Source organism: Mobula hypostoma, chromosome X2 (genome assembly GCF_963921235.1).
Source record: "Mobula hypostoma chromosome X2, sMobHyp1.1, whole genome shotgun sequence".
In the NCBI taxonomy this organism is placed as follows: Eukaryota; Metazoa; Chordata; class Chondrichthyes; order Myliobatiformes; family Myliobatidae; genus Mobula; species Mobula hypostoma.
In genome coordinates this window covers 21,611,180-21,636,165 of record NC_086129.1, presented here as the reverse complement: position 1 = coordinate 21,636,165, position 24,986 = coordinate 21,611,180, and the positions used below count along the sequence as shown (strand labels likewise).

At 41.8% G+C, this 24,986-nt stretch overlaps 1 protein-coding gene across 4 annotated transcripts in view; it reads left to right on the top strand.

The window, feature by feature from the left end:
• The window catches only part of LOC134340815 (CMP-N-acetylneuraminate-beta-galactosamide-alpha-2,3-sialyltransferase 4-like), a 157,437-nt gene extending 140,910 nt beyond the window's left edge, over positions 1 to 16,527 (top strand). For 3 of the 4 annotated variants that reach the window (XM_063038350.1, XM_063038352.1, XM_063038349.1), the window contains one exon: positions 2,539 to 7,644. In XM_063038350.1, the coding sequence (XP_062894420.1) occupies positions 2,539 to 2,628 (90 nt within the window). In that variant the 3' untranslated portion in view covers positions 2,629 to 7,644. Of the gene's footprint in view, positions 1 to 2,538; positions 7,645 to 16,404 lie in introns of those variants that run through there. The other variant, XM_063038351.1, reaches the window with a different exon arrangement.
• The last annotated feature ends 8,459 nt before the right edge of the window (positions 16,528 to 24,986 follow it).

Below are 24,986 nucleotides of genomic sequence, written 5' to 3'. Positions count from 1 at the left end.
GATTATTCTCATTTGTGCTCAGTGTCTGAGACTTCTCGCTTAAGTGTCCAACAATTATCAGTCAGCATTGATGGATTTCAGTTACCTTGATAATGTTTCTCCATGACAGCAATGTCCTGGTGAAACCTTTCACCATGCTCGTCACTGACAGCATCAAGATTTGAGGGAAGAAGTCTAAATGGGAATGCAGAAAATGAATTTTTAGTGACATGTTGCACTTCATGGTTTTGTATGCTTGAAGCATGTTTTCAACCAGCTGCATGTAGTTTGGTGCTCTGTACTTGCCAAGAAAATTTTCAACAACATCTTTGAATGCCTTCAATGTGATTTTCTCCGGTCCCACTAGAAATTCTTTGAATTACCTGCCTTTGATGATCCGTCTGATTTGTGGACCAACAAAAATGTCTTCCTTAATCTTGGCATCATTTATTCTGGGGAAGCATCTGTCTCCAATATCGAAATCCTTTGTGGAAATTGTTGTTCCTTGTGACAGCAGATTCCATCCTTGCAGTCTTGAACCCATTAATTCTGCTTTTGCCTTTGACAAACCCAAGTCTCTGACCAGGTCATTTAACTCAGATTGAGTTATCAGATGAGGCTCAGTCAATAGAAAGAATTCAAAATCTGTATCAGTATCAATATTGTTTTTCACTCCTGTCTCGTGACATCTTCGCCTGCTTCCTCTAGTCTCTATGTCTCTGGTGGCTTCAGTACTGGAAGACTATCGTCATGTGACACAGGTCTCATAGCTGAAGGGAGATTGGGGTATTCAATGGGCTACTTGTTTTTAGCAGAGAAATCACTCATACTGGTCAGACAGAAGTAGCAGTCCGCTACATGATCCTTTTGCTCTCACTATATCATTGGGACAATGAACAGCATCGACTTACTAGTATCTCTGAGCCAAGATCAAAGATTGACGGTGCATGTTGCGCAACAAATGTGAGGAGCCCAAGCTTTGTCTTTGTTGCCAATTTTACACCCTAAGTAGAGCTCATAGGCCTTTTTAATAAGAGTCATGCACTGCCTTTGAGATTTAAGTGCATATTTGCCACAAATATAACAGTGTTTTATCTGTCGCAATATTGGTGAGACATTTTGCTATCACAGATACTCTTGAGAATACAATTACTTTATTATAATGAGTACACACAATATGCTATGTGCATAGATCATGTGCATCAACATGATCGCAAACCGATATACATGTAAATGCAATGCAGAGAACAGCGTGTGCGTAATGCTTTAATAACCTTTCTAAAACCTGTCCTGCCACGCAGCATCCACCCTGACTAAACACACCCAGGCAAGCCTGGACAAGGTCGCAAACTTTTCAGCATACATTGTGGGCAACATTTTAATTGACTTGAATTTTGATTAGAAATAACAAATATAAGTGATTTTTTAAAAAGAAAAAAGCGTGTGATAGGGAAATTTCATGGTGATTTTTATGATCAGCAGTCTGAAATGCATATGATACACTCAAAAGTATTCAGGAAGCAAAATCTTTGTTGTTGGGTGTAATCAACACATTTTCTACTGTCTGGTGAAGACTTTTTTATATAGTATTGTGGTCCCTTCTTTACACTGAAAGATACTTGATGGAATTTTAGTAATTTGACATCAGACTTTATTCTTGGGGGGGGGGAGAGGTGAATGGATTCTATTTAAGGGAATGGTAGATGGAGTGAGACTAACTGGATACTAGTCGTCAGAAGACACATATGTGGGTGGCATGGCCTTAGTGTGAGCATGTGATTTTGTGACACCTCTTTTTGTGCGATATTTATAATCTATGTATGACCATGAACCAGAACTGTTTTTGCTTGTCTGCCCTCTTGTCATTACTACAACAAATGCCTTTGCCACTTCCTTTAGAGTGGAACATCCTTCACTGTCTGACAGCGGCTGTAATTTTGGCTTTGTCTCATTGAAACATGTCATAAGCCATTCAGTTTACTAGGTCAGAAATGGGACAATTAAAATGAGAAATGAGATCTGTAGATTGCTGCCAACAAGTAATTCTCTAGAAGGATTCTGTTAACTTGACCCTACGAGGATATTTGTTTACTACCTGTTACAACCATGGACTCTGCTGTGGGATCTAGATGCCCCCACAGGCTTATTGTGAAGCAGGTTCAGCAATTGAGTTTATGAATACGCATTTTCCAACTAATTGCTGTCTCATTATGGTGATATTTAACTCCCTTCTTTCACAGATCAGTGCCCACTGGAAACCCAGATAAAGGTTAAGCAAGGAGTATAAACATTGTTGTGCTTTAGGTCAAGCCTGAACAAGACTAGAATGAAAAGGAGAAAGTTAAATGCCACCATAGTGACACTGTAATTAGTTGGAATGCGCATACTCACAAGAGCATTGGTGAACTCGTTACACAATCCGCTTGCAGGGGCACATAGACCCCACCTCATGAACCAAGTATGAATGTGACAAATGAAAATTGTCTTACGATAAAAAGATCTAAGGAAAATAAGTATGTGTTTTCTTCTGCTTCATAATTGTTTTCTTTACTTTTACAGAACTCTGAGCACAATATCACACATGAGCAGCTGTTTCTGAAGAAACTGGTGGATGTTGGAGCAATAAAATACCTCACTGTTTTGCTGTAGATTACTATTTTGGACAGAGTGACGGGTTTGATTTTTATTCATTTTTAAATGATTGAGGTTCCTCCTCAGTTGCTAATGTGGTATGTTGCCAGAATCAGCTTGATTTCTCTTCTGATGTATACTGGACAGTATATGAGGTGAATGCTGCCCTCTGCACTGCTAAAATTACTGCAATAAAAGGAGAAGGTTCTACCTTGTCCAGTATGACACTGAATATGAATGGGAGGAATGGGGCAGCATTTAAGTATTGATTTGAAAGAAGGATATTCCATTGTTTTCGTCATGCAGGAACGCATTTCACTACAGAATGATTGGCTTACATTGGTTGTAATTGGGAAAGTGATGCACAATGTAACTGAAGTAATACAGATGTCCACTGTGATTCCTTTTTCCATGTGCATTCAGCTGTGGCTATCTTAATAATCTTGTTGCCTCCCTTTCTTATATTGATTCATCAGAGAAAGCTGTGATTCAAATGATTCCAACTTGTTTGTGTTTGTTCCATTGGAGTAAGATTGCTCTGACCAATTTTCCCATTTGTTCTGCTCACGTTGAGGGTTTTGAAACCCTTCACATCTTTTGTATCATGGAATGCTGGTCTGAGCTGTGGTCTGACCAATTTCATGCTGGGGAATTCTCCTTCTGATCTCCTGGTGTTATACTGAGGATCTGGTTCTGACAGCCAAATCTTGGAGTGATGTGGTATTGACTGACGCTGCTGCTCCGTGCTCTGTTAATTTGTCACTGTAATCCTTGACTCCAGGTAAGGGAAGCATTTCAAGAGTTCTGGTAGAGATGTTCAGTTAAGAGCTGCATGTAATAGCCTGATATCACCTGGCAGCAGAATTCTACCCAGTGCTGTAAACTGGCAGCTTTTTCCATATGAATTAGCTGTGGATTTGTGTTTGAAAAGTCAAAAACTACAGATGCTGGAAAACTGAAGTAAAACAAAAAATGCTGGCAACACTCAGCTGGCCAGTAGCAGCTGTGGACAGAGAAATAGAATTCAAGATGAAGACCTTTCCTCAGAATCGGTGAAGAGTCTTCAACCTGAAGCATTCACTCTGTTCCTCTTTCCACAGATGTTCCCTGACCTGTGGAGTGTTTCCACCATTACCTGTTTTTGTTTTCGGGTACACTGCACAGCATTGCTGTTAATTTAATGTTTTGAGTGGAAATTTCTATTCTATTTCTATCTGTGAATGTATTTTGAAATTCTCCATTAAAAAAAATAAAGACAGACTTTCATGGTACGGACATTTTCCAAAGTAGAACTCAGTTTTAAAAAAATGACAGATTTTCTTCAATCAGCTTTCTTTTGGGTATGCTGTAGAAAATTGTAGAAATCCCTCAGCTTTTCAGGATGAATTCTGCTGTTCTGGGAGAATACTCATCGTGGATGTAAGATAGTGAATTTGGAGGCACAAAGTGACTTCCTGTGGTTTTTTGCCCAGGGTTTGGTATCGTGCTACAAGAACTTTCATTTGGCATGGGGTTTGGAAGCACCCAAATGTATTTTGAAGGAGTAATCTGATTTTTCAATGTTGTATTCTCTTCACCAATTTCATCCCATCAATGATCCCTCAGTTCATGAGTGTCTTTGCAGTTTTTAAGACATTTGTAAAACGGTCCTCCTGACCATTAACAGTTCCCAGTTCTCCCACCTTTCCACCTAGGTATCCCCCTGATGATTCAAATCTCGCTGCTGGATTTAAGAGGCAAGATTTCTCCTGACTGCTGAAGACCAATATCTTGTAAGCTTTTGCCCAAGTTTCCTAGGCACACAACTGAGAGTCTCATAGGCCACATACAAAATTGATTTCCCTCCACCACAAGCATGTTCCTTTAGAGGAATTTCTTTAGCCAGAGGGTGGTGAATCTGTGGAATTCATTCAATGGATGGCTGTAGAGGCCAAGTATTGTGTGTATTTAAGGTGGAGGTTGATGGGTTCTTGATTAGTAAGGGTGTGAAAGATTACGGGAGAAGGCAGGAGAATAAGTTTGAGAAGAATGACAAATCAGCCATGATTGATTGGCAAAGGAGACTTAATAGGTGGAATGACTTAATTCTGCTCCTATGTCTTATGGTTTGTTTGTTGAAACTGGTGGTGCTGTGATCTCGAATATATGACCCAAAAGGCTGGGTAGGTGAAGTTGGAACTAGCCTTCAAGAATTGGTTGATCGGTGAAAGACTTTGATCTTATGGATCAGGGGAAAAAAGCTCAGAAAAATTGAAAAGTGGAGATGGAGTGGGCTGTTCTTCACCACTTCAATGAGTCAAGCCTGACCTGTGATCTAACACCATCTCTATTAATCTCTCTTGATATTTTAATTTAACAGAAATATATTAATGTCAGATTAACTTTTATCCCTCTATGCTCATAGATATCATAGATAGCTTTAATATCATTGAACTATGTCATGAAATTTGTTAACTTCATGGCAGCAGTACAATGAAAAACATGATAGATAAATATGGAGTAAAATACTAAGTTACATTAAGTATATATATGTATGTCTATTAAATAGTTAAGTTAAAATAAGTATTACAAAAAACACAAATGAAAAAAGTAGGTCATGTTCATAGGTTCAATGTCCATGTAGAAATTGGGTGGCAGAGGGGAAGAAGCTGTTCTTGAATCGCTGAGTGTGTGCCTTCAGGCTTTTTTTTTTACCTTTCTGTTGGTAAAAACGAGAAGGGGGCATGTTCTGGGTGGTGGGGATCCTTAATGATAGACGCTGTCTTTCTGAGGCACCACTACTTGAAGATATCTTGGATACTACGGAGGCTAGTACCAATGATGATATATCTTCCTGTTTTATACTGAAAGTCAATGACCAAAAACCTTAACACTCCAATAAGGTGCTTCCTTCCATCTCTCCTATAATGCCTCCTTAATACCTGGAAAACCTAAGTTATTGCTAAGCTTCTAAATTCCAAAAGCTACACCTGGAATAGTTCATATCCAAGACATGATTTCAGCCAGTGGGAAGACTTCTCTGCAGTTCCCACCAAGTCCAATTTTATTGCATAATTTTTAAATTTTCTCTCTACAAACTTAGCTTTGGGCTATTTTCCTTTGTACAATCCAGCTACAATCTTTACTGTGCCTTCCATATCAAACCATCTCATTTTCTTGCTTCCCTAGTTCAAAGTAAATTTATTATCAAAGTATACATATATCACCATATACAACCATAGAGATTCATTTTCTTGTGGGCCTACTCAATCAACAAGTTTTGAATCATATTCATCTACCCCATCTCCCCATGCAAATTGAAGCAGTACTCAGTTGGATCATTCCTGGCAGTAAGCAGACTGTTTCTCCTTTAGAACACAAGATACAAGAGAAGAATTAGGCTATTTGGTCCATTTAATGTGCTCCGTCATTCGATCATGGCTGACATTTTTTCGCCCCATTTTCCCACCTCCTCTCCATAACCCTTTACCCCCTTTCAGCAGTATTCTGAAGAACGGTCTTTAGTCTCAGTAAGTCAAAGGTTAGCTCTGGCTGCATGTTGTTGCCAGTTGAAGGATTCAAATTATTGGCATGTTACAACAGTTTTGGTTTTGCAATTCAACTTCATTTTGGTCAATATTCTTTGCAGCCTCTGGGTCTGTGAAGTCCCATGACGTTCATCCCAGAAGAAAATATGGCCTTTGAATCAGGGTAGGAATGATGTCCATTATTATGTTACTGTCTATACTATCAATAATCTTAATTATAGAATAAACAATGCATTAACAATATCCCATTTAGTAGACACCAGTGCCAAAATAGGTCCCCTTTACACTGTAGTAGTCCTGTTGAAAGTGACCATCAATATCCCTTTTGAATTTCATCCGTAACATCCTGCTCGAGTCAAAAGCTGTCCATCACGTGAACTGAAGGATACAAGCATGGGATCATTGGAGAAGTGCTTTTGATTCTTTGTAAAAGAAAAACAATTTTTCAGCAGCTGGAGGAGTAAATTTGTACACATTAAGAATTGGTGAATTCTTAATGAGCAAGTAAGAACAAGCAAGTTCTGAGGATGGTCTGAAAATAATTTCTTATTATCTGTATCACTGTTAGCTACTTACACAGAAATATTTTTGTGATGTAATGGTAGAAGCAATATTTAGATGTTAACCAAAGCCGCTCATTTATAAATAGACTGGATCAGTGGTTTTGCTTTTACCCATCTTTGTCAATTCAATGTCAGTATTGGCAGGACTTAAAATCAGCCATGCACCCAATGTAACAGATAAAAATTACACGTGTGACCATTTGTTGTGAGCCACACATTTTACCTTCTGGCTCAAAGTTTTTATTCAACAGCTGAGATGCAGAGAGCTGACGGGACCCCATGTTTAGATCCCATCTAAAGGGATGTGGAGTTCACTTTGCTATGATGATATATGGGTAATAAAAGTGTGAGCTTTAAAACACAAGCCAGCCAAGTAGATACCTCTCAAGGTCTTGAAAGCTTGCAATGAAGAGTGGAATACCAGAATTGAAGCAGTGCCCATGGGAGTACAATTACACTGTCCTGTGACTAAGGATTATCAGAGTTCAATTAATGCAGGAAGAATGGCCCTTTAGGTGCTTAGAGCACTGACATAGCTCCAATGAACCTTAAAAATACAGTCATTGAATACAATTGAACTGAACTAAAAAGTTTATTTGATATCATTCAGAAAGTTTCTGTGTAGTCTATATGGTGCTGGTGATTAAATGTTAAAGAGTGCTTCCAACTATCTGGATGGGTAGAAGTTGATTTTGGCTTCAGTTGAACTGAACTACGTGTTTTTCTTTTTATAATTAAATACTGATGATAGTTTGCACTTATAATTGAAAATATTAGAAATTTACCAATTGACTGTATTTAATAACTGCCAAACAGTAAAGTCTATGAATCATACTGATTCTCTGTGCTTCATTTATTTGGCTCCTCTGTTTCCAAGAGTGGGAACAGATAGACTTAAGGTTATGTCTCTGGCCAATAAGGAAATACAAGGACATTAAATATTTTGTGGCAGGCTTCACAAAAAGAGTAACATGGGAACAAAGTTCAAAATTCAAAGTAAACTTATTATCGAAGTACATATGTCACCATATGCTACTCTGAGATTCATTTTCTTGTGGGCATTCACAGTAGAACAGAGAAACGCAATAGAATTCATGAAGAACTGCATACAATGACTGACAAACAACCAATGGGTAAAAGAAGACAAATTGTGCAAAAATAAAAAAACAAATGAATAAATAAGTTAATTATACTGAGAACCTGAGTTGTAGATGTTGTGTCTGTGCACAACTACATATCAATTAAATAAAAGCACACACGAGAGATGGTTTTAACTGGTGTATTCACATCGCAGCGAGAGAGAGAGAGAGAGCAATCTACAGCCAACAGATCAACTGGGGGGGGGGGTCATTGCTCTGAAAAAGATAGAAACACAGAAACATAGAAAATAGGTGCAGGAGTAGGCCATTTGGCCCTTCGAGCCTGCACCGCCATTTATTATGATCATGGCTGATCATCCAACTCAGAACCCCGCCCCAGCCTTCCCTCCATACCCCCTGACCCCCGTAGCCACATGGGCCATATCTAACTCCCTCTTAAATATAGCCAATGAACTGGCCTCAACAGTTTCTTGTGGCAGAGAATTCCACAGATTCACCACTCTCTGTGTGAAGCAGTTTTTCCTAATCTCGGTCCTAAAAGGCTTCCCCTCTATACTCAAACGGTGACCCCTCGTTCTGGACTTCCCCAACATCGGGAACAATCTTCCTGCATCTAGCCTGTCCAATCCCTTTAGGATTTTATACGTTTCAATCAGATCCCCCCTCAATCTTCTAAATTCCAACGAGTACAAGCCCAGTTCATCCAGTCTTTCATCATATGAAAGTCCTGCCATCCCAGGAATCAATCTGGTGAACCTTCTTTGTACTCCCTCTATGGCAAGGATGTCTTTCCTCAGATTAGGGGACCAAAACTGCACACAATACTCCAGGTGTGGTCTCACCAAGGCCTTGTACAACTGCAGTAGTACCTCCCTGCTCCTGTACTCGAATCCTCTCGCTATAAATGCCGGCATACCATTCGCCTTTTTTCACCGCCTGCTGTACCTGCATGCCCACTTTCAATGACTGGTGTATAGTGACACCCAGGTCTCGTTGCACCTCCCCTTTTCCTAATCGGCCACCATTCAGATAATAATCTGTTTTCCTATTTTTGCCACCAAAGTGGATAACTTCACATTTGTCCACATTAAATTGCATCTGCCATGAATTTGCCCACTCACCCAACCTATCCAAGTCACCCTGCATCCTCTTAGCATCCTCCTCACAGCTAACACTGCCGCCCAGCTTCGTGTCATCCGCAAACTTGGAGATGCTGCATTTAATTCCCTCATCCAAGTCATTAATATATATTGTAAACAACTGGGGTCCCAGCATTGAGCCTTGCGGTACCCCACTAGCCACTGCCTGCCATTCTGAAAAGGTCCCGTTTATTCCCACTCTTTGCTTCCTGTCTGCCAACCAATTCTCTATCCATATCAATACCTTACCCCCACTACCGTGTGCTTTAATTTTGCACACTAATCTCCTGTGTGGGACCTTGTCAAAAGCCTTTTGAAAATCCAAATATACCACATCCACTGGTTCTCCCCTATCCACTCTACTAGTTACATCCTCAAAAAAATTCTATGAGATTCGTCAGACATGATTTTCCTTTCACAAATCCATGCTGACTTTGTCCAATGATTTCACTGCTTTCCAAATGTGCTGTTATCACATCTTTGATAACTGACTCCAGCAGTTTCCCCACCACCGACGTTAGGCTAACCGGTCTATAATTGCCTGGTTTCTCTCTCCCTCCTTTTTTAAAAAGTGGGGTTACATTAGCCACCCTCCAATCCTCAGGAAGTAGTCCAGAATCTAACGAGTTTTGAAAAATTATCACTAATGCATCCACTATTTCTTGGGCTACTTCCTTAAGCACTCTGGGATGCAGACCATCTGGCCCTGGGGATTTATCTGCCTTCAATCCCTTCAATTTACCTAACACCACTTCCCTACTAACATGTATTTTGCTCAGTTCCTCCATCTCACTGGACCCTCTGTCCCCTACTATTTCGGGAAGATTATTTATGTCCTCCTTAGTGAAGACGGAACCAAAGTAATTATTCAATTGGTCTGTCATGACCTTGCTCCCCATAGTCAATTCACCTGTTTCTGTCTGTAGGGGACCTACATTTGTCTTTACCAGTCTTTTCCTTTTTACATATCTATAAAAGCTTTTACAGTCAGTTTTTATGTTCCCTGCCAGTTTTCTCTCATAATCCTTTTTCCCCTTCCTAATTAAGCCCTTTGTCCTCCTCTGCTGAACTCTGAATTTTTCCCAGTCCTCAGGTGAGCCACTTTTTCTGGCTAATTTGTATGCTTCTTCTTTGGAATTGATACTATCCCTAATTTCTCTTGTCAGCCATGGGTGCACTACCTTCCTTGATTTATTCTTTTGCCAAACTGGGATGAACAATTGTTGTAGTTCATCCATGCAATCTTTAAATGCTTGCCATTGCATATCCACCGTCAATCCTTTAAGTGTCATTTACCAGTCTATCTTAGCAAATTCACATCTCATACCTTCAAAGTTACCCCTCTTTAAGTTCAGAACCTTTGTTTCTGAATTAACTATGTCACTCTCCATCTTAATGAAGAATTCCACCATATTATGGTCACTCTTACCCAAGGGGTCTCTCACGACAAGATTGCTAATTAACCCTTCCTCATTGCTCAAAACCCAGTCCAGAATAGCCTGCTCTCTAGTTGGTTCCTCCACATGTTGGTTCAAAAAACCATCCCGCATACATTCCAAGAAATCCTCTTCCTCAGCACCTTTACCAATTTGGTTCACCCAATCTACATGTAGATTGAAGTCACCCATTATAACTGCTGTTCCTTTATTGCACACAATACCATCTCCAACCTCACTACTGCTGCTAGGTGGCCTGTACACAACTCCCACCAGCGTTTTCTGCCCCTTAGTGTTACGCAGCTCTACCCATATCGATTCGACATCTTCCCGGCTTATGTCCTTCCTTTCTATTACGTTAATCTCATCTTTAACCAGCAACGCCACCCCACCTCCTTTTCTTTCATGTCTGTCCCTCCTGAATATTGAATATCCCTGAATGTTGAGCTCCCATCCTTGGTCACCCTGGAGCCATGTCTCTGTGATCCCAACTATGTCATAATCATTAATAACAATCTGCACTTTCAATTCATCCACCTTGTTACGAATGCTCCTTGCATTGACACACAAAGCCTTCAGGCGCTCTTTTACAACTCTCTTAGCCCTTATACAATAATGTTGAAAAGTGGCCCTTTTTGATGCTTGCCCTGGATTTGTCGGCCTGCCACTTTTACTTTTCTCCTTACTACTTTTTGCTTCTACCCTCACTTTACACCCCTCTGGCTCTCTGCACTGGTTCCCATCCCCCTGTTGTGAACTAACCTCATCTCGCCTAGCCTCTTTAATTTGATTCCCACCCCCCAACCATTCTAGTTTAAGGTCACCTCAGTAGCCCTCGCTAATCTCCCTGCCAGAATATTGGTCCCCCTAGGATTCAAGTGTAACCCGTTCTATTTGTACAGGTCACGCCTGTGCCAAAAGAGGTCCCAATGATCCAAAAACTTGAATCCCTGCCTCCTGCTCCAATCCCTCAGCCACGCATTTATCCTCCACCTCATCGCATTCCTACTCTCACTGTCGCGTGGCACAGGCAGTAATCTCGAGATTACTACCTTTGCAGTCCTTTTTCTCAACTCTCTAGCTCCCTATATTCTCCTTTCAGGACCTCTTCCCTTTTCCTACCTATGTCATTGGTACCTATATGTACCACGACCTCTGGCTCCTCACCCTCCCACTTCAGGATATATTGAACACGATCAGAAATATCCCGGACCCTGGCACCAGGGAGGCAAACTACCATCTGGGTCTTTGGACTGCATCCACAGAATCGCCTATCTGACCCCCTTACTATCGAGTCCCCTATCACAACTGCCCTCCTCTTCCTTGCCCTACCCTTCTGAGCTACAGGGCCAGACTCTGTGCCAGAGGCACGGCCACTGTTGCTTCCCCCGGGTAAGCTGTCCCCCGCAACAGTACTCAAACAGGAGTACCTATTGTTAAGGGGCACAGCCAGCGGGGTACTCTCTATTACCTGACTCTTCCCCTTCCCCCTCCTAACCGTGACCCACTTGTCTGCCTCCCGTGGCCCCGGTGTGACCACCTGCCTTCCACTCCTCTCTATCACCTCCTCACTCTCCCTGACCAGACGAAGGTCATCGAGCTGCAGCTCCAGTTCCGTAACGCGGTCCCTTAGGAGCTGCATCTCGATGCACTTGGCACAGATGTAGAGGAAGTGTATATATTACACTTGAGTCCTTGAAAGTGAGTCCATAGCTTGTGGAATCAATTCAGTGTTGAGGTGAGTGAAGATGCCAATGCTGTTTCAGGAGCCTGATAGTTGAAGGATAACAACTGTTCCTGAACCTGGTAATTTGGGACCCAAAGCTCCACTTCTTCAAGATGGCAGCAGCAAGAAGAGGGGATGGTATGGATGGTGGATGTCCTTGATGCTGGATGCTTTCCTGTGGCAGCATTACTCGTACTTGTGTTCAATGACAGGGAGGGCTTTTCCTGTGATGGACTGGGCTATATTTACCACTTTCGTAGGCTTTTTTGTTCTTGGACATTGGTGTTTCCATATCAGGCCGTGATGCAACCAGTCAGGATACTCTACACTGCATCTATAGAAGATTGCAAGGTTTTAGATGACATGCCAAATCTGTGCAAAATTCTAAGAAAGTAGAGGCACTGCTATGCCTTCTTTGTAATGAGACTTGCGTGCTGGTCCTTGGACAGATTTTGTGAAATGATAATGCTAAGGAATTTTAGGTTACTGACCCTCTCCACCTCCATTCACCTAAAGAGGATGGGCACTTGCATCTTTGGATTTGGATTCTTCTCCATGTAGTCAATAATCAACTCTTTGAATTTGCTGCTGTTGAGTGAGAGGTTTTTGTTGTGGCACTATTCAACCAGATGTTCAATCCCCCTCCAAGATTCCAGTTTGTCTCCACCTTTGATTTGGCCAACAACAGTGGTGTCACCAGCAGATTTAAATGTGGTGTTGGAGCTGAGTAGAGCAGGGATCTAAGCACACAGCCTGTGGTGCACCTGTGTTGATGTTGATTGTGGAGGAGATGTTGTTGCCAATCTGAACTGACTGGGGTCTGCAAGTGAGGAAATCGAGGGTCCAGTTGCACAAGGAGGTATCAATGCCTAGGTATTGGAGTGTATTGATTAGCTTTGAGGGGATGATAGTGTTGAATGCTGAAGTATAGTCAACGAAGAACATCCTGGTGTATGCATCTTCACTGTCCAGATGTTCCAGAGCTGAATGAAGAGCTAATGGAAATAGTAGGGGACAGAGGGTCCACTGAGATGGAGGAACTGAGGGAAATACATGTTAGTAGGGAAGTGGTGTTAGGTAAATTGAAGGGATTAAAGGCAGATGAATCCCCAGGGCCAGATGGTCTGCATCCCAGAGTGCTTAAGGAAGTAGCCCAAGAAATAGTGGATGCATTAGTGATAATTTTTCAAAACTCTTTAGATTCTGGACTAGTTCCTGAGGATTGGAGGGTGGCTAATGTAACCCCACTTTTTAAAAAAGGAGGGAGAGAGAAACCAGGGAATTGTAGACCGGTTAGCCTGGCATCGGTGGTGGGGAGGATGCTAGAGTCAGTTATCAAAGGTGTGATAACAGCACATTTGGAAAGCAGTGAAATCATTGGACAAAGTCAGCATGGATTTGTGAAAGGAAAATTATGTCTGACGAATCTCAGAATTTTTTGAGGATGTAACTAGTAGAGTGGATAGGGGAGAACCAGTGGATGTGGTATATTTGGATTTTCAAAAGGCTTTTGACAAGGTCCCACACAGGAGATTAGTTTGCAAACTTAAAGCACACGGTATTGGGGGTAAGGTATTGATATGGATAGAGAATTTGTTGGCAGACAGGAGGCAAAGAGTGGGAATAAACGGGACCTCTTCAGAATGGCAGGCAGTGACTAGTGGGGTACCGCAAGGCTCAGTGCTGGGACCCCAGTTGTTTACAATATATATTTTTGTTCATCAACAAATCAAACTGGTCACCAATGACAGGCAATTCAAAGAACATCTAGTCCAACTAGATAAGTCACATGGAAGGCATTCAAAAAGGCTGTTGAAAAATTTCTTGACATTTACAAAGCACTAAACTATATGCAGCTGATTGACAAAATACTTCAAGCATGCAAAACCATGAAGAGCAACATGTCACTAAAGGTTCATTTTCTGCATTCCCATTTAGACTTCCTTCCTGCAAATCTTAGCGCTGTCAGTACCGAGCATGGTGAAAGGTTTCACCAGGACATTGTAGTCATGGAGAAACAGTATCAGGGCAACTCGAATCCATCAATGCTGGCTGATTATTGTTGCGCACTTCAGTGAGAAACCCCAAAATGAAAATTATCAACAAAATTTTCTTTAGCTCAGTTGAACTATTGCAAAGCATCAGCACGGTTATCTAATTAAACGCATAATATTCAATAAAAGTTAATTTTTTTTCTCCAAATTCCTGCGTGATACAAGTAGTCTGAAATTATATTTATGTTCAGTTTCAAGCGGTCTATCATAACCAAAAGAAAAATTCTGAGGAAGCAACACTTGCCCAGTGTAATCATTCTTTCACATCCCAATATCTACAGCGCAACCTATCTCCCATTGCATTGAGTGGTCCAAGACCTACTTCCAGCTCTCTTTCTTCTGTAGATTAACTTAAAATAAAGGCATCCGTTAGTCTTGCGAGACCTTGGATCTGCGCCTGGAAAGTCTTCACTCTCCAGGGTGCAAGCCTGGGCAAGGTTGTATGGAAGACCAGCAGTTGCCCATACTGCAAGTCTCCCCTCTCCACGACACCAATGTTGTCCAAGGGAAGGTCATTAGGACCCGTACAGCTTGGCACCAGTGTCATCGCAGAGCGATGTGTGATTAAGTGCCTTGCTCAAGGACACAACACGTTCCCTCGGCTGGGGCTCCAACTCACGGCCTTCAGGTCGCTAGTCCAATGCTTTAACCATTTGGCCACGTGCCTACATTAATAAGTTGTTTATCCTGGTATCATTTCAATGTTGTGAGTGTCTTAATCTCCCATCCCTTCAGGCAGTGAAGTTACAGAGCCCGTCATTATTTGAGCCACAACAAGCAAACACAAGATATCTGCAGCAACTGCCAGAGGAACTCAGAGGGTCAGGCAGCAGCTATGGAGAGAAGTGGACAGTCAACTTCTTGGACCAAAGCTTTTCATTTGGATCAGATGGAGGGTCTCAACCTGAAACATTGTCCATTCCCCTCCATAGATGCTGCTTGACCTGCTGAGTTCCTCCAATATTTTGTATGTTGCACATGATTTCCAGTATCTGTAGAATCTCTTGTGTTTATGACTTGCTGCTCAAAGTCTACAGTTCGCATTTTAAGCTCTTCTGTTTGGCTCTGCATCTTGCATGTAGTAGTCCAGAGTGTGGGAAGCATTTTGAATTGCCACATAGCACAGGATATGCATTCTGTTGAAGTGAGGAGCTTGCTCTGCTTTTACTCATTAAAACAGGGTTAAATGTTCCATTACTCTCTCAGATCAGCACTTAATATTTATCTGCTTCACAGGTTTTGTTTAACTAAATTATTTTGTACTTCCAACCTCCTCAAGGTGGTGGGATCCTAGGTACTGCTTGGAAATGCGGTGCATCTGACGGTACATGTTTGTGATGCTGCTATGAGTAATTTTCTTATTGGACCTGTGTACACATATACTTGTGCACATGACAATAAACTTGACTTTGATTTCTGCAGGTTTCTTGTGATCACTGCCAACTGTCCATTCCACTCAATGCCCATTAATGGCCCCCCATTAATAACTTGGAACTTTTAATCACAAGAGAAACTTTACATTCCAGTGTACAGGTTGTTGTGGACCTTCAGAAGACTTCCTCCCAGCAAGTGCCATATTTTTAGGAAACCTCCACATTTATTCGGCCTGTACTGAATTGGATGTGGATGTCATAGTCACATGACATCGAAACAGGAGCTTTGGCTCAATTTTTTCCATGCCGTCCAAGATACCCATCTAAACTAATCCCCTTTACTTGTGTCTGGCCTATATACCTCCAAACCTTGCCTACTCAAATATCTTTCAATAATATTATTGTACCTGGCTCAACCACTTTGACAGCTTGTTCAAAAAGTAAGGATGCATACATGGATGACATTGAAGATTGGTGGAGTTGTTGATTGTACAACAGAGAGCCTTAGGCTACAGAGACATATCAATGTGTTGGTGAAATGGGTGAAACTGGCAGTGTAATTCAAATGTGAGGTGATGCATTTTAGAAGTACTTATGAGGTTAGCACATACTGTACACCATAAAGAAAAGGATCTTAGTAATGAATGGGTGTTGTAGGGGAAAGAATAGTGAGGGTTAATAACTAGTAAATAGGAATGTGGATTATGCCAATGAAGTAACAGGGAACTGCTGGCAATGCCTTGGGCAACCACAACACTCAACCTTCAGGGACTTCACTAATTCTGTTACAACAAACACCCATTTGTCTTTTTTGATCAAAGTATTTTTATTAACAAAGAAAAATAGCATAACATATGTTATAATACAACCAACTAGGAGGAGGAGAAGATGGTGGCACAACGGCAGCGCGTGCAGCCTCCCCGGTGAATGATATCCGTAATCTGTCAAGTAGGGGACCGTGCACAATCCTGATTTGATGGAGAAAGATGTAAGAGTACGGAGGAACATCTGGAAAACTTCTGAAATGCCCACTTCACTGCTGCTGCTACTGTGTGGTAACCGGAATCTCCGGAGCAGAAGGCCCCAAATCCTTGGCTTTGCTTGTTTCAGCGGCGGGGACGAGGTCGAAGGCACTCAGTGGAGGATGGCGCTCAGGAGGCTGTATCAGAGGGGCTGGTCAGAGGCTCGAAGTTTTCGGATGGACGGACTCAGTGTCGCCTGTGGTCGGCTGCTTCCAAGGCATCGGCAAGTTGACAGTGCCTGGAGGTTTATGGCAGGGAGTTTCTCCCTTTTGCTGCCGCTATCAGGGACTCAAGAGTCGATTGACTCGGGGACTTTGAGACTTTTTTTACCGTGCCCATTGTTTGTTCTTTATCAAATTATGATATTGCTTTGCACCACTGTAACTATATGTTATAATTATGTGGTTCTGGCAGTGTTAGTCTTTGGTTTGTCCTATTTTTCTGTGATATCACTCCGGAGGAACATTGTATCATCTCTTAATGCACGTATGCATTTCTAAATGACAATAAAAGAGGACTGAGTGTTCTCATTATCTAAAAAAAAATCTAACCATTTTATACCTGTAGCCCCCTGGTAAGCCTCAGGCTCACTCAGCTCACTTCCGTCTAGGGGGAGCAGCCTTCGGCCCCACCAAACTGGGTAATCGAGTTTGTGTGGATGCTGTGTGATGTACCCCACCCCGCCAAATAACTGACAATACACCATATGCGATTAAATGATTACACTTTATAGATCTTACTAGAACTATGTAGAGATAAAATATAAAAGGAAAATAAAAGGCACCAAACTTATCAAAGTTCAACCAGTTCGTGCACAACCGTTGGAGCTCAATTAACGGGGTCTTCTTTCCACCATTCGATTCCCTCCGACCACCTGGGACCAACCACGGTGGTTGACCAGATGCTCCATATGAGTCTGTCTTCGTCGCCTCTCCTTGCCGAAGACCCTGGGCCTCGAACTCCCGCTCAGGGTCTGTTCTGCCGCCCGGCTTACAGCATCATGTCTCCTCTCTCTGTCCCCATCGCCTTCTGCCCTAAAGCCCATGAAACGATAGCTTACAGACACACAAAGAATAACATCTATCCCAATTGGTTAGCAAATGAATACAATGCCCCTCACCTAAACCCTTCAGACTCGGACACTACTGGGGATACCTTGGGTCTGCTTGCCAACTCCTCTCTCAATCTCTCACTCATGCCCCCACTGCAACTCAGAGCCCCCTGTCCCGCATCCAGGGCCCCACTTCTTTTCCTTCAGGGTCCTGCAGTAACCCAGGCTGCCCACAGCTAGCCCTCCCCACTACACTTGACTCAGTGGGAGAAGGGCCAAAAGTCTCTTCCTCAATCAAGGGGAAGTTAGCGAAAGGCAGCATGTACCACACATCCAGCACATCATCCTTCGAATCCATATTCTTCCTCATTTCCTCGATCGGTAGCTGCTGTTTGATTTTCTCCAAACTGAAGCACTTAGCCTGGGCTGCCTCTGTAGCCTCTTCAGCCTCCTGCAGTCGAGATGTCAGCTTCTTCTCCGACTCCTCCAACTCTCGCCCCAGTCTCAGCAGTTCTGACTCACGCTTCATGTCCATCTCCAACTGGGACGCAATTACACCACCAGCTTCTTCCAATCTGTTCTGGATCGATTTCTTGAGTTTCTGCTGATCCTTTCAAAGCTTGGTCATTGGTTTGTCTCTCTGGATTAATTCATCAGTAAATAACCGCAGTTTCGGCTCGGAATTCCATTTCCCCGTCTCCACTTTGACAAGCGTGAATGCCAATTCTTCAGTGGTTGTCCTGGGCTCCGGCACTTGCCTCACATCATCGTCCCCCAAGACGAATCCAAACCCTAGGCGATCATCCACATAAGCCAAAACTCCAAACACCTCCACATCCCCCATGGTCTTCCCCATGCCCCGTGGGAAGGTTGCAGGGGCTCCAGATATGCCCTGTGACATCTTTTTGGACCGGAAGAATCCTAGGGGACCCATAACGGCCATCTTCTCCTTGTCAGCCTCACTCATCGGGATCTGGCAACATCCACTCCTCAGATCCAGCACATTCAACCACGTCGCACCACACAAACAGACCATTGCGTCTTCGGCCCTCAGGACCGTATTGTGGTCAATAACAGTGCGCCTGTTCAAAGTCCTATAATCCACAAACACGCTGCCTATGTCTTCCACGGCTGCAGGGTTCAGTTGCCGTGACCTCTCTCTCACCGAGGTGTCTTCAGTGGTCAACTCCCCTCCCTTGTGGTATTTCAGAGCTGTTACATAAGTGGCAACAATGAATATCAATCGAGTCAGGTTATATAAAAACAACCAAACATTTATTAAACACAGATAAACAATTAAAAAAAACAAACAAAAACCTTAACTGGAAGTTAACCGCTATGCAGCCATTCAACAAATTGCCACTTGGTACTGGTTCTTAAAGCGATAAATGCGAAAACAGTTCTTAAAGCAGTAAAGTCAAATACAGTTCTTAAAATGGTAAATTCGAAAGTTCAACAGATTTATACATTCAATTGGGAGAGACTTCCCTGGAGAAGGATTCCTTCATAGACGTGGCTTTCCTGCTGGTTCTGTCCAAAAGGATCCACAAAGAAGGAAATAAACAGCTTAAAACAACTGACCTTTCTTCTGGTGAGCAAATCCTGCATAAACTACCTTGCTCTTTTGGCAGGAATTATCTTCGATGCAGGTCGCTACTTCTTCAACCAAGACTCAATAAGGTCGATCCTTTATTAAACTGCCGAACATTCCCGACTTCTCTTAATCCTTCATATCCTGTACTTCGATAAAGTCTTCACTCTCCAATACTACTGAAAAGGTACATCAACAAATCTGGCAGAAATGGGTAAACTGCCAATCCAGCACTATTGTACCTTACAATAGAATGTAACACTCAGTTTTAAAAATGAAACTGCATCATAAAACAAATACGCAATGGAGCGGAGACACTGACTAACGTTCTAGCTGGAAAACTAACTGCGTCTTCCCTTTTATACCTGTGGTGAACATGTCTTCATGTGACCTCACATCGGCGGGAAAATTACATCAGGTGACCTCCAAAAGACCATTACATCATTCTCACAAGAAAGTCACAAGATCACCTTGAGGTATGTCACACCTCCCTCCCAAAAAATTTTGGTCTCTTAAGGAACAACATTTTAACAATTAACAATTTACACAAAAAAGTACAAAGGTATAAAATTTACAACATACACAATATACACAGTATTATCTTTCAGCACTTTACAAAGTAATATACAGTAGGAGTGTTACAAATGTTAAAATACCACTCCATAAAAAAATTTCATTGTACATTTAACATCTAGATAGACAATCAGCAATCATATTATCTTTACCTTTAATATGAGTGATCAAAATATTGTACTCCTGTAACATTAAACTCCAATTTAATAATCTTCTATTTTTGTTTTTCATCTTACTCAAAAACACTAACAGATTATGATCTGTATAAACTGTGAGTGGTTTATGATTAGTACTAACACACACTTCAAAATGTTGTAAAGCCAAAACAAGGGATAATAATTCCTTTTCTATTGTTGAATAATTTCTTTGATGGGCATTAAATTTCTTAGAAAATAAGCTACCGGACGATCAACTTCATCACCATCTCTTTGAAGTAACACTGCTCCTGCAGCTTCATCAATAGCATCTACAGCTAACAAAAATGGTTTTTCAAAGTCAGGAGATTTGAGTACAGGTTGACTACATATTATAGTTTTCAATTTATCAAATGCTTCCTGACAAGACTATGTCCAAACAAACTTTTCATTTTTCTTCAAGAGATTAGTTAATGGAAGAGCAATACTCGCAAAATTCTTACAAAATTTTCTGTAATATCTTACCATACCCAAGAATCTTCTGAGAGTTTTCTTACCAGTTGGAGTGGGTACTTCTAAAATTGCCTGAACTTTTGCTTGAACAAGAGCTAACTTTCCTTGACCCACAACATAACCAAGGTAAGTCACTGTGGCATGGCCAAATTCACTTTTAGCTAAGTTAATATTTGTTAGCTTTTGAAAGTCTCTCAAATAGTTTCTCCACCGCAGTAAAGTGTGCTTTCCACGTATTATTTCCGGTAACTAAATCATCAATATAGGCATCTGTATCTTGAATCACACTGTTAACCATCCTCTGAAAAGTACCTGGTGCATTCTTCATCCCAAATGGAAGAACATTATATTCATATAACCCAGATGCGGTTACAAATGCAGAAATCTCTCTATCTCTATCCGTCAATGGAACACACCAATAACCTTTTAACAAATCAATCTTTGTAAGGAATTTGGCTTGTCCAACTTTATCCACACAATCATCTACCCTAGGGATTGGATATGCATCAGTTTTTGTCACAGCATTCACCTTCCTGTACTCTGTACAAAACCTAATACTATTGTCTGGCTTAGGCACCATAACACACGGTGAACTCCAATTTGAATTAGAATGTCTAATAATATCATTCTCTAACATATACTTAATTTCTTGTTCGGCAAATTCACATTTTCCCCTGTTCATTCGATACAGATGTTGTTTTATGGGTTTTGCATCTCCAACATCCACATCATGTGAAGCTACGGTGGTTCTTCTAGGAATGTCTGGAAATAAATCTCTATATTTAAAAATTAACTGTTTCATCTGCTCTCTCTGCTCTGGCTGTAAATGAGCTAATTTCTCATCAATATTTTCTAGAATTTTTGAATTTGGTAACCTGGCTGAAATAATGTTGGGTTTAAAATGAGTTTCAGATGAATTATCCATTAAGTTTTTATAAAGATCAGACTCATTATTGACCACAACAGTCACAGTAGCAGCTTCTCTCTCATAATACGGTTTTATCATATTTATATGACACAGCTGTGTTGGCTTTCTTCGATCTGGGGTTTTTATCACGTAATCCACATCATTTACATTAGATTTAATCTCATAAGGACCATGAAATTTAGCTTGTAATGGGTTCGTTTGCACCAGGAAATGGTATCTCCAGGCTTAAATAACCCCATTCTAGCTTCCTTATCATACTAAGTCTTCATTTTCTCTTGAGTCAATTTTAAATTTTCCCTTGCTATGCTACAAGCTTTATATAATCTTTCTTTAAATTTTGAAACATAATCTAGCAAATTAGCGTGTACCTCTTTATTAATCCAGTTCCTTCAACAAGGTCAAAGGTCCTCGAACTCTATGCCCAAACACAAGTTCAAAAGGACTAAAAGCTAATGATTCCTGTACTGCCTCCTTTACTGCAAAAAGTAGTAAATGTACACCTTAATCCCAGTCCTTTTCATTTTCCACACAATATGTCCTAATCATAGTTTTTAATGTAGAATGGAATCTCTCCAAGGCTCCTTGCAATTCTGGATGATAGGCTGATGAGATAATCTGTTTTGCTTCCAGTTTATAAACTATCTGCTGAAACAATCCCGACATAAAATTACTACCTTGATCCGATTGTATTTCCTTAGGCAACCCAAAATATGTAAAGAATTTTATAAGAGCCTTTGTCACAGTTTTGGCTGTTTTATTCCTAAGAGGTGTTGCCTCTGGAAACCTAGATGCAGTGCACATAATAGTTAACAAATATTGATGTCCAGTTTTAGTTTTTGGCAAAGGACCTACACAGTCTACAATGATTTTTGAGAACGGCTCACCAAATACTGGAATTGGTTGCAGTGGGGCCACTGGAGTTTACCCACAATTTGACACGTATGACACGTTCTGCAAAATGTCACCACATCCTTTCTTAAACTAGGCCAATAAAAATGTTTAACAACCTTGTTCATAGTTTTCTTTACACCTAAATGGCCACCCAAAGGAATACTATGAGCCATAGTTAAAATCTCATTTCGATAAACTTTAGGAACTACTACCTGGTGATTAACTTCCCATTCCTCACTAGCAGGAATTATAGGCGATTTCCACTTTCTCATTAATACTCCCTTTTCAAAATAATATCCTACTGCCACCTTCTTAATTTCACTATCTGGAAGAGCTTGTTCCTTTAATTTAACTATCTCAGGATCTCTACCCTGCTCTGCTATCATCTCCTTCCGAGGTAAAGACAAATCTTCATGGTCAGACTTACTACCAAAATCCTGATCATATAATGTAGGTAAGAAAGTTTCTGATACATCCTCAAAATTCGAATCTTGAGTTGAACAGTCATGGGTAACAACCTGATCGTGTACATCAGTCTTTTTAGAGATAGCTCTTGTTACAACACAGGAAGAATCTGTGTTAGAGTCCCTTTGTGGTTCCTCAGAAATAGGATTTATTGTTAAATGCACTTCAGGAAAAACTTGTCCACCTGCTAAGTCATTCCCTAACAAAAGAGAAACATCATTCACAGGTAAACTGGATTGTAATCCTACCTTAACAACCCCGGTAACTAATCGTGACCTTAAGTTTACTCTATGTAAATGTACTGGCATAAGGGCGCTTCCAACTCCTCTTATATAGTTTACCTCACCAATGTCAGACTCATCACTAAACTTTAGCACACTGTCGAATATCAGTGATTGAGAAGCTCCAGTATCTCTAAGTATTCTTATTGATACTGAATTGGAACTTCTTTCAAGGATACAAATCCTTCTGTTATAAAAGATTCATATCCCCTCTTAACCTGGTCAGACTGACAAATCTTCATTAGTATTTATCAAACTCTGTGGACTTACAGGTGTTTCAATATGCTGCACACAAACATCTGGGACTGCTTCCTTCTCTTTCTTTTTCATTCAAAAACAGTTAGCTATCACACATCAAAGATGCTGGTGAACGCAGCAGGCCAGGCAGCATCTCTAGGAAGAGGTACAGTCGACATTTCAGGCCGAGACCCTTCGTCAGGACTAACTGAAGGAAGAGCTAGTAAGAGATTTGAAAGTGGGAGGGGGAGGGGGAGATCCAAAATGATAGGAGAAGGCAGGAGGGGGAGGGATGGAGCCAAGAGCTGGACAGGTGATTGGCAAAAGGGATACGAGAGGATCATGGGACAGGAGGCCGAGGGAGAAAGACAAAGGGGGGGGGACCCAGAGGATGGGCGAGGGGTATAGTGAGAGGGACAGAGGGAGAAAAAGGAGAGAGAGAGAAAGAATGTGTGTATATAAATAAATAACGGATGGGGTATGAGGGGGAGCTGGGGCATTAGCGGAAGTTAGAAAAGTCAATATTCATGCCATCAGGTTGGAGGCTACCCAGACGGAATATAAGGTGTTGTTCCTCCAACCTGAGTGTGGCTTCATCTTTACAGTGGAGGAGGCCGTGGATAGACATGTCAGAATGGGAATGGGATGTGGAATTAAAATGTGTGGCCACTGGGAGATCCTACTTTCTCTGGCGGACAGAGCGTAGGTGTTCAGCAAAATGATCTCCCAGTCTGCGTCGGGTCTCGCCAATATATAGAAGGCCACATCGCGAGCACCGGACGCAGTATATCACCCCAGTCGACTCACAGGTGAAGTGTCGCCTCACCTGGAAGGACTGTCTGGGGCCCTGAATGGTGGTAAGGGAGGAAGTGTAAGGGCATGTGTAGCACTTGTTCCGCTTACAAGGATAAGTGCCAGGAAGGAGATCAGTGGGGAGGGATGAGGGGGACGAATGGACAAGGGAGTCGTGGAGGGAGCGATCCCTGCGGAAAGCGGGGGGGGGGGAGGGAAAGATGTGCTTAGTGGTGGGATCTCGTTGTAGGTGGCAGAATGACGAGGGAGCTTATCTCAGCTTGCTCCTGCCCCACCGAACTCGTTTCTGCATACCACGATACGGTTTTATCCCCCCATGTTCAATCCCTTCCGAGCTATGTTCGTGACACTTCTCACGCTCTTAAACTTTTTGATAATTTTATGTTCCCTGGCCCCCACTGCTATGGGCACCCATATGGGTCCTAGCTATGCCTGCCTTTCTGTTGGCTTTGTGGAACAATCTATGTTCCAAACCTATTCTGGTATCTGTCCCAGACTTTTCCTTCGCTACATCGATGACTGCATTGGTGCTGCTTCCTGCACGTATGCTGAACTTGTTGACTTCATTAACTTTGCCTGCAACTTTCACCCTGCCCTCAAGTTTACCTGGTCCATTTCCGACACCTCCCTCCCCTTTCTAGATCTTTCTGTCTCTATCTCTGGAGACAGCTTATCTACTGATGTCTACTATAAGCCTACTGACTCTCACAGCTATCTGGACTATTCCTCTTCTCACCCTGTCTCTTACAAAAATGCCATCCCCTTCTCGCAATTCCTCCATCTCCGCCGCATCTGCTCTCAGGATGAGGCTTTTCATTCTAGGACGAGGGAGATGTCTTCCTTTTTTAAAGAAAGGGGCTTCCCTTCCTCCACTATCAACTCTACTCTTAAAAGCATCTCCCCCATTTCACATACATCTGCTCTCACTCCATCCTCCCGCCACCCCACAAGGAAGAGAG